The 12,752-nt window shown below is 32.8% G+C and overlaps 1 protein-coding gene across 2 annotated transcripts in view; it reads right to left on the bottom strand.

The window, feature by feature from the left end:
* LOC145279788 (serine/threonine-protein kinase Sgk2-like) overlaps positions 1 to 12,752 on the bottom strand; it is a 207,931-nt gene that overhangs the window by 112,663 nt on the left and 82,516 nt on the right. Inside the window, exon 3 of one of the 2 annotated variants that reach the window (XM_080131113.1) lies at positions 10,246 to 10,305. The exons of the other annotated variant lie outside the window; for it this stretch is intronic. Within the exon in view, the coding sequence (XP_079987239.1) occupies positions 10,246 to 10,305 (60 nt within the window). The remainder of the gene's footprint in view (positions 1 to 10,245; positions 10,306 to 12,752) is intronic. 2 annotated transcript variants of the gene reach the window in all.

The raw sequence follows: 12,752 nt of genomic DNA on the forward strand, positions 1-12,752 counted from the left end.
CATACGCAACCAGAGGGATCATATTTATGATAGTGATCCATATATTAATACCATAGTACCTTTAACGTACATACATGTATCACAGTTTCCAGATTATAAATTATTCAATTGGGAGATCCTATTTCTTTAAAAAGGAGGATAGAAAGTGATAACATACTCCAAATATTATTAGTTTATAGATATGCTGATTTAATGTTTGTACTATGTTATCACCTTATATAATCCCTTTTAATAAATAGGATCTCCCGATCAACAAAGATGCAATGTAAAAATAAAACAAACAAATAAATAAAAAATAAAAATGATATCGCTTTGGGGCCATACATTTTGAAGAAAACATATTTTATTTTTTGTTTTAATTTTATATTTATTTTCTTAGTGAAGCCTTATCCTGTATTAATAGCCCCCTTGACACGATTTCTCATAGAAAGTTTTTTTTCTTAAAATTGTAATGTAAAAATGGTGGTGAAAATTTTACATATGTCGTGTGTCATGGTTTATTTTAAAAAATAATAGACTAAGAGTAAGTTAAATATTTTAATTTTATAAAAAAAAAATATCTTTAAATTAGATATAATTATTATTCAAACAAAATCGACAATTATTTTTGCTGCCACTGTGGAATTTCCACATGTCCCGCTAGTAATAATGATTATTGATAAATGAATTTTATGATGATGGGAGAGCTGGTGTAGTTACAAATGTGGGCTGATAAAATATAGGTCAAGATTGAAAAGTATTTTTGAATGCTCTTTTAGAACAGGTGTTATTTTGACAAATTCAAAGTTAAGTGTTGAATTCTAATTTACATTCGTTACTTAGAGGAATACGTGAAAACAAAAACAATTTTGAAAACATTATCAGCAATTACAAATCAAAAAGCAAAATCTGTCACGGAGTAATAAGGACATCTTGCACTCATTATTCTAGTGCAGCCCCGGAAAGGCATCCACAATACATAAGAAACAAACGTGAGAATGAGAGAATCTTCTAGAAGTAAAATTTTGTCTTCTAACAACATGTATGTCATGCCAACAGTATTCAGCCTAGACAGGTTGAACCAGCTTCCTCCAAGGGTGGAAGTGTCAAGAGAATATTAAATTCACAAGTGGTTCACAGTTACAGAGGAGATGACGAGGTCATGTTCTTGCAGGAAGATGTCGACATCTTCCTACATACAGTGCTTAGCGTTCCAAAATGGTAACCCATCTAGTATCGACTAGGCTCAACATTGCTTAACTTTGATGATCTAGCAAGAACTAGTGTGCCGACATGATCATGCTGTACTTATAACATAGCAATACGTAACCTATTGGACTAACAGAACAGATGCTTTATGCAGTTTTTGTTATGAAAAGTATCAAACAATAATGCAAGGAGGACCGACTTTACTTTATATATTAGACTAGCCTGGGTGCCCGGCATTGCTCAGGTGTTTGGAAATGTGTGTTGAACAAAAAAAAAAAAGTGGTAGTAGGCAGGCAGGCTCGAACTCATGACACAAAGGCGGAAAAGAAAATGAAAGGAAATCTGACATCTTACCTCTACTCCATGATGCGACCAGAAACTCAGAACATTAAAATTAGGCAAAGTCAATTTAACCGACACGATGACTTGCAAAAATAGCTCGCAAAAAATCAACCCCTCTTTGTAGAAAACTGCTCAGTTGAGGGTGAAGAAATGAATGTTTTTGGACAATTTTTCAATATTTGTTGTCCAAGACCTCCAGCTTCAAAATGATACCAATCTTGTGAAAATCCGTCGCCTCTGTCGAAAGTTTTAGGTAGACATACAAACATATATACATTTAAACAGACAGGTGAGATTTATATTATAGAATATACATACTCGTAGGTATCAATGAGGACAGATGGTATTACTTAAGGCAAGACTTATGCTTTTGTCATACCCTGACAACAGAAAATTATTGCAGCAAACAGTAAAACAGTCTTTACTGGAGTTCTGCCAAACAGACTAATTCAACTTACCACATGGCCGTTTTTGTAACTAGCATGTGGTTTTATTAAACATCCTTTTTCATGGAACGTGCATGAGAAAGAAAGTATCATACTTTTCATTCACTGTCTCTCACACAGCAAATTTTTTTTTTTAATCATCCGGGTAGTGGTTGATAATCTGTATATATCTGTCTCACTTCTTTCTTTGATTATCAGAGAATTCTCACCATTTCTTCACCCAGTCATCCCAAGACGACATTGATGAATAAGACATATGGTCGATTTCACAGATCTAGCAATCAGCTATCGATATGAGTATCCAGTTCACATGAAAAATGAAAAAATATGATGTGAATAAATGTCATACAATTATGATTTTATAGTCAATCAACTCAAACTCCCATAGAAATAGAACTTTTGCTAGTGTTAAAAGAGTTATGGAGTGAGAGTTGGCGTGATGCAATATTTGTTAATTGGTTTGGTTGCTTTACTGCGTATCAACCATTTTTGAATTATTTAATGCTAAATCCGGTAATTTGAGAAAAATCATCGTTTTTTTTATGCTTTAAGTTGTTTATATCTTAAAATATTTATTCATAATGTTTAGTTTGATTGTTTTTTGTTGTTTTTAGAGAAAAATTGTTTTTGTTTCTGACTTTGTAGAACATGATTGAGTTTTGCAAAGGGAAAGGAAACAAAAAACATCAATGTTTGGTGCATCAGGAAGCCAATATCTTCAATATAAGCATTCAGAAAATCAATATATAACTAAACGAAGAAGACTGACAATCTCACAATGCCATCTTAAAAACAGTGTGAAGGAACAAGGTAGATAGCTCCAAATAATTCAAACTTGCAAGATTTTAGAAAGCCATTCTTAACATGGGAAGAGGGGGTAAAAGCATTGAAAAAACACATCTGGTATCACCAGGACGTTTGTTGAAAGTAACCATTTTGTAGAGTTTTAAGTGTTGGCAGGCTGGACGTTATCTGACGTGGTTTCCTTGAGATGAAGAAAAAGGGTCCCCATGTTCCATAAAACTATCAACATCTTTACAATTTACCTTTATTTAAGAATTTCATTAAACAGAATAGGAATACAAGAATTTAGGGGAAGTTGGTTTGGAAGTAGAAATGTAATCGAGCCTAGGGCTGTAGTCTCAAATCTATCCTCTCCATTGATTAGAGGAAATGTCACATCTGTCTACATTGATATTTTGACTGGAACCAACCAATCTGCATGCCCAAATTCAAGTAGGGCAGAAACAGAAACGGCTGAAAGTGCATATGTGCAATAATGTGCGAACCGCCTACATATCATTATGCAAGTTTGGATATGTCTATGTTAGCCAACCAAACCACATACTAATCACTATACGAGTGAATTACCTACAAAAGGGGATAGGTTTTAACCATATAACTGCTACAAGTTAATAAACTCACCTACCTTGGTAACACAATTGATTCCAGTTGGCAAACTGACAGCTGTAAGACAATATGTATTCACTGCATGGAGAATCTTCAGACAGCCATCGACGATTTTACCAAATGCAAGGATCCCATCATATGCAAGAAAAGCAGCATACAACACGTTTGACCTATAATCTTGTCAAAACAACATAAGCAGCAGGGAGGTGATGGCGGCTAAATGGTTAATAACATGAACTGACAACCTGAATGTGCCAAGTTCAAATCCTGTTTGTTCCACCAAATCACTTCAACTTAGAGATGTTGGCAACCTTCACATGGTCTCGCGCATAAGTAACTGATGTCTTTCTACAAAAAAATTCCAACTGGAAAGATATTGGTGAAATAAATGCCAAGAATAATCATCTGATTCATTCAAACAACAACATCAGTAGCACATCGGACAAAGAAAATTGCCAGTCTAACTATAAAAGCTTCAAAGAGAAATTAGCGCACAAAGACACCTCAACTGATACAGTGACGTCATTCACTATCAGTCTTTTAAAACGCTACAAAGTGTGTGTCCCACACTGACGTCAATGGCCTAAAGTCGTATAAAAAGCTGCTTATGACATGGTGGGAATCAGTTGATGATGACCTAATTTTAGCAGGCAGCACAAGCGAAATGGTAACGGACAGAAGTTTGAAGGCATTCACAAAATATCTAACCTCAGTATGCGGCAGTAAGACATAAAATGAAAATAAAAATTATATGCATATAAGTAAATTTTATGCATTTTAAGAGGGGGGGGAATCTAAAAGATGATCATTATAAACCATAAAATCGTGTGAATGAATTGACTCATAGGTAATTGAATTGCCTACAGTTTTATCAAGGTTGTTATGAATGCATTTTTTTGTTGTTTTTTTATAACTTTATCAGTGAGATAAAACAAATATGATGACATCATAAACCCACTTTTTTTCTTTTTTTTTTTTTTATTTAGCCATGAATTGTACATGTGTATTTTACTTTTTATTTATTTCACTAATGGTGTAAACATGCGCTGGACTGCATGTTTAAGTGGTGCAGATGTTGCAGCTAATAGATGTCTGACTAAGGGAAAAGGAGTGTGGGGCACAGAGAATTGAGAATATCTCTGGTTGAAGTCTGGCCATCCAAGAGAAGTTTCCTTGTTTAAAATAAGTACATCTTTAAATCATGCTGAAACCTACAGAAGAAAAATAATGTTCCCAGATAGGTTCCATTATCTCTAGTAGTCAACTTTTGGGTGGTCATGGTCAAGGGGTGCGAAGATTCAACTATTTTGTTTTATTTTTAAGTCATTGTCGAGATTTCAAAAATGTAAGAGACATTGTGGCCAGTTTTCTTGTTCTCATGTAACACTCAACACTACTTATTTTTTTTTTAATTTAATAAACATTTAAAAATAAGTGGAAACACTAAACATTTATCCAGCTAGGTAGAAGAGTAATTTCTCCTGCTTTTAGTAACATTTATTTGTTATATATTTATTTTTTGATCACTTTTTTATACCTCTGTGGATTGTAAAACAAACCCAAAAACTTTTTTGAAATGTACCTTTCTCTATTCATTCAAATTAATTAATTTCTATTCCTGGTGACCCACAAAACAATGAATATTACACAAATATATGGTGATATTCTCGATAACTTCCCTCCATTATGAATAAAAGAAAAATAAACCAATTTTACAATGTATACACCCATGACAGAAAGAAAATATTGTACACCAAAATCCATGTAGTTTTATTTTTATAAAGAACATTATTTTTATATGTATTTTTTCTTAATGGAAATAAAATCAACCAAAGTATTGTGCCATAGAAATGTTACTTAATTATAAACATTTAAAAACGAAAAGACGTCTTTTCAGAAAAACTTCTCGTTTTATTTAAATGGTGATCCCCCCCCCCCAATACTGGATTGTTTCTGAATTTTTGAGATGAGGATTGGTTATTCATATTATTTGAAATCTCCAAACTACTATTCTTATCTTAAGTGTCATTTTCATGTTTCAGTCGATGTAACCTTTGACTTTTTTCAGATGTATCTTGTCAAACTCAAGAATGTTTAGAACCTGCCATGTAATGGTTAGAGTGCTTGGAAAAAAAAAAAATCAATTCTAAAAGTGATATTCTCCTGAAGGTTCAATTCTCAGTATGGGTAACCAAAAAATATATTTGCGAATTACTTAGGACTTCTAACCAGTTATAGCTGACGAAACGAGAGCATGTTAACCCCGTGAAGTAAATAAAGAGTTCTGATTGAAATTCCGTTCAAATCCCCGAGTTCGACAAGATGCACTTAAAGAAGGTCGAAGGTTACATCGAACAAAACATTGTAAAAATTATACTCAAGATCAGAAGTCCAAAGATTTCAAATACTAGATTGTTTATTTATATCAAATATTTAGTTATCCCCTTCATATTTTTTGTTACAAGTCGATTACAAAAAGTGATTTTTGTTTCTACAAATTAAAATATCTTATCTAATCCCACATTGCAAAGTAGAGATATTTCCGTTTTATCAATATAAAGTTTAATTTTTTCTTTAAAGGAAACAAAAAAAAAAAAAACACTTTCTCTATTTAAAATGAGCAACATCATTTTTATTCTAGTCTACTTTGTGATATACATTCCAACCAGTTCCATATGTTATGAATGCACACAGCCGTTTTTGTTTGTCTTTTTTTTTTTGTGGAGCATGTCAAGACCAAAAGCTACTTAAGGATAAGTGTTACTTTGAGTTGAGAGATGAAGAACCTTATAAGAGGATTGCGGAAGACTGATAGGATAAACAAAGTCCAAATTACTTGTGGAGACAGTTTCTAACAGGAATCCGTTGCAATTCAACAACGACCATGTTATAATCTACAATGAAGCAGTTCTATGATAATGTGTTCCACAGATAGAAAGCCCTTGCAGAAGAAGTTTTTTTGGAAGTTCCTCCTGACACTAGTCACACTAGGGACTAATTACTTGACCAGCATTGTTTAAATTCCTTGACAATCATTGTGACAAAAGCTTTCAACACCATTGAATGGATTTATTTTTTAATCTATACTGTCTGCCCTTCAGAGTAAGGTTTAGGTTTTTCAAAATAATAACACTTGTTGTATACTGGGAAATTTTGGTGAACTGTCTAAAATATCACCTCTTTCTTTTTTTAAATGAAGTCTTAGTAAATGTGCCTAATACTGACAGCGTTTAGAAAAAAATAAAACAAGAACATTTTTCTATTTAAAAAAGAAATACCCTTTTACCCAAAAGGTATCTCATTTACCAGGAAATGTTTTGAATTATCATTGATCAGCCAAAGTTATCTGCCCCTGCATTTGAATAAAAAACAATAAACAGAAACATTTACAGATGTCAGTTTAGCAAACCTCATTTTTATACTAATTCTCCCAGTTGTAAATTGTTAAACAAATCATTGTTGATCTTCACAGAAGCATTTTCAAACAATTATTTTTTCATATTTGTGTCTTACCACTCACAAAGAACTTTCATAGCAGAAATAAAAATAAATCGATAATAAAATCGATTCATTCCATAGTAATTTTTCCAGTTCTAAAATTATTAAATAACTCATATTACTGATCTCCATAGAATAATTTTCATCCAATTATTTCTTTATATTTGTCTCCTCACCACTCACACAGAACATTTTACAACAGTAACAATTAGGAAGAAAAAAGAGGAAATAATTATAATATTTAAGATTCATTGAAACATACTGCATGCATAAATAGAGTATCAAGTTTTAATAAGAAATTGAACAACAAATCTATAATGACTAAAAAATGCAAAACAAAACTGGCAAGATGTGTGCACAAAAGAAGAGCAATGAATTTTAAAAATGCAACACTAAAAGACTATGATTTTTTTTTAAATATAACAGGCAAATAAAAGAATGATGCAATAATGGAAGAAAATTCTGAAGAAAGAATAAAGCAATTAGAAAAAAATATCCAAATAATTTTTAGCATTCTTCGATTTTTGGGGGGATTTTTTTTCACTTTTTATCATGGAATAATATTTAACTTTTAAATAGGAACCAAATATTTTTCGCTTTTTTCCCCCTAATAAAACATCAAAAAGCTAGAAAATTTACACACATTAAATATATATGATAGGTATAAAGATTTTTTATTTATGCTACATATTTACAAAACATGTTTCTGTCACAGCTATAGAGCAGCAGGACCTCTTCAAGGTAAGGAAGAATTCATATCTATTAAATGGCTCTATTTGTTTCTGTGCACTCTTATATAAACACAGAAAGCATTCTCTGGATGTTTACATTGTGGGTGTAAACTTCACTTGAATTTGCATTATATATATATATATATATATATATATATATATATATATAGCCAGTAGAGTTTAGTTTCCTCGAAGTACATCCAATGAAACAACGTGTGTCTACCAAAGAGTGCTCAATGAGTAAACAGAGCAGGTATATGAAATTTATTTATACAAACATTGATGGCTATATATGTGCATACATGTTTCTGTAATCACCCGCGTTGGAGGATTACGTCTTCAGACCAAGTGTTCTCGACAATAATTCTTGGCCTGAAGACGTAATCCCCCAATGCAGGTGATTACAGAAACATGTATGCACATATGTAGCCATCAATAAATAAATTTCATATAATTTATATTTATGTATATATATATATATATATATACACACACACACAATTCTGATACAATTACTGATTCAGATTCTTTTTACATTTTTAAATAGGAGGGGGAGGGATCTGATTACCACAAAAACCATGTAATATGCACATATTTTTGTAAACGTGAAAATACACTTGTGGAATGATCCATAAATTTTAGTTTTACTGATAGTATAAAAATCAATAAATATTTATCTTATTATCATGAGTACAAGTCATGGAAAATTAAGTTTGAAACAAAGACAAATAAAAACAAAAATCGTTTTCTGGTATGGAAAAAAAATAGACAAATTTTTCTACCCCAAAAAGTTCCGATTTTTTTTTTTTTTATTATTCTCAATTCCGATTAATCATCTCAACACTAATATATGTTACATTAATTTTAAGTAAGTGCTTGTTTTTTGGTTACACATTTTCAGGCATGTTTTAAATCTAGCTGAGAACCAGCTGAATCTCATCAGCACATTATCTTAGTAAGGGTGCAAAGCTGAAGGTTTGTACAAATAAAATTTTATACCATTATATATATATATATATATATATATATATATATATATATATATATACACACACACACACACTAGCGGGGGAGGGGGGCAGCTTTGCCCAGGGTAAAATACGCTTAAATATGATATTTTAATTTGTCCAGATTTTGTATATATTATTATAGAGTCATGATTTCAAAAGTAAAAAAAAAAGTATTCAGGTGCCATCGGACAGAATCGAAACCAAAACTGTAGCATTCATAGCTAGGGACGTTACAAACCTGACATGAATATAAACTGATTAAAAATAAGCTAAGATGAATGTACAAAATGTTTAACGATTTTTTTTCAATTTTGACCGATTTTTGACCCCTTAAAACAATTTTAACTGGCTAAAGATCCTTAAAAGAACAGTCCATAAAAAATTCAATCATTTAAGGCCTGTAGCGCTGCTCCGTGACTTTTAATTTCAGAGGAGATAGAGTTTGAAAATATGGAGACAGACAGACAAACAAACAGACATAACTGTGTTATATATATGTATATATATATATATATATATATATATATATATTAGTGATGGAATGATTTCAATATTTTTCCCAATTCCGGCACAATTACCGATTCCAGTTCTTTATAAATCTCTAAATTTTTAACTATATAACTATTTTTCTAGGATTACTGTAGAAACACAGATGTTAAATGTGCAGATATTTTCCTAAACAAAAAAATATACTTGTGAGAAAAAGATCTATCGATTTTAGTTTCACTGATGGTTTACAATCAATAAATATGTATTATTTTATCATTATTACCAGCAATGGAACATTTAGCTTTAAAAATTGAAAGAAATTGAAAAAAAAAAGCAAGTTTCTTTGTTTTTCAATTTCTTTCAATTTTTTTCCATTTTTCTTTGTGGCGTCGAGAGGTTCCAGGTCGCCTGAGGATGTCTTATTGACTGAAACAGATGGCTATTTATAGCGACACTATGTTACTGTTTACCCTCAAATAAAAAAAAATATATTTTGCTCTTTTTATTGAGCACTATCTAACAACCTCGTTGTTTTCATTAGTCCCAACTTTTAAACATCTCAAACCTATATATATATATATATATATATATATATATATTGCATATTCTTTACTATCTGTTGAAGTTTATTGGTACAATCGGTTAGGTTTTTGCCTGCTGATCACTTTTGGATATGATCAGCCATTCAGGTTTCAAATCTTAGCATGGTTACATTTGCTAAGGCTAGCTGCATTGATAAGTAGTAAAGGGCGAAACAGTTGTCTGCCTATTAATTCTTTCAGAGACTAATCAATCTGATTCCTTCCGAAATCTTGGTTTGAACATGTTAACAAACTCTGACCTGAATCCTCCCATGAGTAATTAATGAAGAATATCGCAATGATTTAGCCGACACAAGCAAATATATCGCACACAACAAAGATAGCAAATAAATAAGCAAGTCATTATGAAGAACAGTGTCAATGAAAAATATAGCATTTTTTTTTGTCTTTTCTACAAAAGAATATTCAAAACAACAAATATGGCAAGGCGAAGAGAAAGGAGGCATGCAGACAGGCTTGTTCTATGAAAATAAAGGGAAGGGAATATTTGCAAGACTTAAAGGAGAATGACGGAAAATCTTGAGTATACCTTGAACGCTCGTGAACACTTTCTTCTTGGGTTTTGTAATCTTGCCAGAAGATAAGGGATCTGCGGAGAATGGCAGGAATGTTACAGAAAAAGAATTTTCAGTTTGATACAATGAATTAAAGAAAAATATCAAACGTCGGTCAGCTATTTAGAATTTCTTTGAAATAGAAATTGAGATAAAAGAGGAAAGCAAGAGAGAGAGAGAGAGAGAGAGTGAGAGACAAAGAGAGAGACAAAGAAAAAGACAGGGAGAAAGAGAAAGACAGGGAGAAAGAGAGAGACAGGGAGAAAGAGAGAGACGGAGAAAGAGAGAGACAGGGAGAAAGAAAGAGACAGGGAGAAAGAAAGAGACAGGGAGAAAGAAAGAGACAGGGAGAAAGAAAGAGACAGGGAGAAAGAGAGAAAGTGACAACGAGAAAGAGAGAGAGACAAGGAGAGAGATACAGAGACAGAGAGACAAAGACAGGGAGACAGGGAAAGAGAGAAATAGAGAAAGAGAGAGATAGAGAAAGAGAGAGAGAAAGAGAGAGACAGAGAAAGAGAGAGACATATAGAGGAAAGAAGAGATAAAGAGAGGAAAGAGAAAACTAAGTCAAAAAAGATGGAAAAAAAGAAAAACTTACAAAGAAATAAAGTGGAGTTATATTGCAGCAAATGATAACTTATAAAGTATGAAATGTGCAAGACTTGATATCTTCAGTATTTCAAATACAGCACCATTATTACAGTCACAGATCAAATTGTACCTGACATTAAAGCACAAATTGATCTGACATGTCGTTCCTTCTGCAATCTTAATTCCCAGCTCTGATTAAGATCTGATACATGGCGCAGCAGCAAAGTAAGGATCTACCAAACGCTGGTGCAAAGGACCCTTCTTTATGGCAGCAAGTCGTGGGCAATGAGTGGAAAACATTAAGCAACTGGAAACTTTCAATCACTATGCACTTTTTTTTTCTTTTAATTTTCTTTCTCTGAAGATTGTAATGCTGGGTACGGGGCAGCCAACATTCCCCTGCTTTTTATTGAAACCAACCGAGAGCTCTTTTTAGTATCTTTGCTGTTCCCTTAAGTGCAATTGTTTGGATCTCTTTTGCACTTGGTTCACCAGGAATATTAGTTAGGTAGGACTTCAAGTTTTTCTTCATAAGCTCTGTGGCACTTATGATAACTGGGATATTGATATCTGCCTAAGATTCGAGTTTCTTTTCATATCATACATGAGACCTTGATATTTGGTCTGTTTCTCCCTTTCAGCTCTGTTCAGACCTCCATCATTGCTAGTATCATATCCTCCGTGTCAAATAAAAACACTATCTCAAACAATACAGCATTTTTTCACTACAAAATTAACTCCCTCAGACAAGTCATCCTCACAAGATATCTGTACTGGATGGGCCATGCCTTTCACCATCAACCAGAAGAGTTCATTTATGAAGGATGCTGTAGCTCCCTCATGAGATTGGAAAAGGCGATTTTATTTAAGCAAAATATATATACTTATAAACAATGTTTTTATAACAACAGTTGTCAAAAAGTTCATTCTTTTGTCTTAGGCTTCAAGGCCGAATTGTGTGTGTGTGTGTGTGTGTGGGAGGGGGGGGTCATGGAATTTGTTATTCACTTTTGTACTTACTCAACGTTGCTAACTTTCACCACAATACCACATTCACCTACTTGGATAATACCCAGTTAATTTTTTTATTATTCTTTATATATATATATATATATATATATTTTAAATTTTAATGTGATGAACAATGAAAAACTTAGCTTATGAAGCTGACTTGGAACCCAGCCTGGGCTCTCATATCTACAAAGTTTGCCGTTGAAACTGAGGGTGGTTAAAGATCACCCAATCATCGACTTCAAATTGTCAGACTTGATCAACCTTTGATCAGTGGCAGAGATAGATGGAAGCAACTCAACCCACGTCAGTTAAAAATTATTTCATGCTTTTTGTTTTTGGTTTTTTTTGTTTTTTTACTTGGGAGTCACCAGTTATCAAGGCCGAAAGGCTACTCGAGGATAAGGGTTAATCAATTTAAGGTGGTAATGTAGTAATCACTAATGGTGTAAACTGGGTTCAATTTGATTATTTATAGGGACAACTCGACAAGAACTTGTTTACATTTAGATTTGAAGGTTACCATGTTGTATTCAACCAGGAAGCAGAACAGTTCCAAAAGCAGGCAGTTCTGGGAAAGAAGTCTTGTTCATGGAATCTGCATTTAGATTTAGGCACAGATAAAGAGTGATTGTAGCTAGTCAAGTGTTTTTTGTGAAAGTTTGGCAAGGGGACCATTGATTGGAGTCGAGCACTTACCATGAAAATAATGATAGAGCACTGTTTCTTTTGTGGAAAAGAAGTTGCAGAGAAGAGAAAAGAGCACCACCTACTAGGTTTCGAAGCCGGTTTTGCATCAAGGTAAGATAAGGTGTGCCGAGCAGCTCCTACTTAGATATGGTAACAGTACTCCATTTTAGGACGTACATGTGTCTTATAC

The sequence above is a fragment of the Euprymna scolopes genome, chromosome 7, assembly GCF_053919585.1.
Source record: "Euprymna scolopes isolate OS-2025 chromosome 7, ASM5391958v1, whole genome shotgun sequence".
NCBI classification, from domain to species: Eukaryota; Metazoa; Mollusca; class Cephalopoda; order Sepiida; family Sepiolidae; genus Euprymna; species Euprymna scolopes.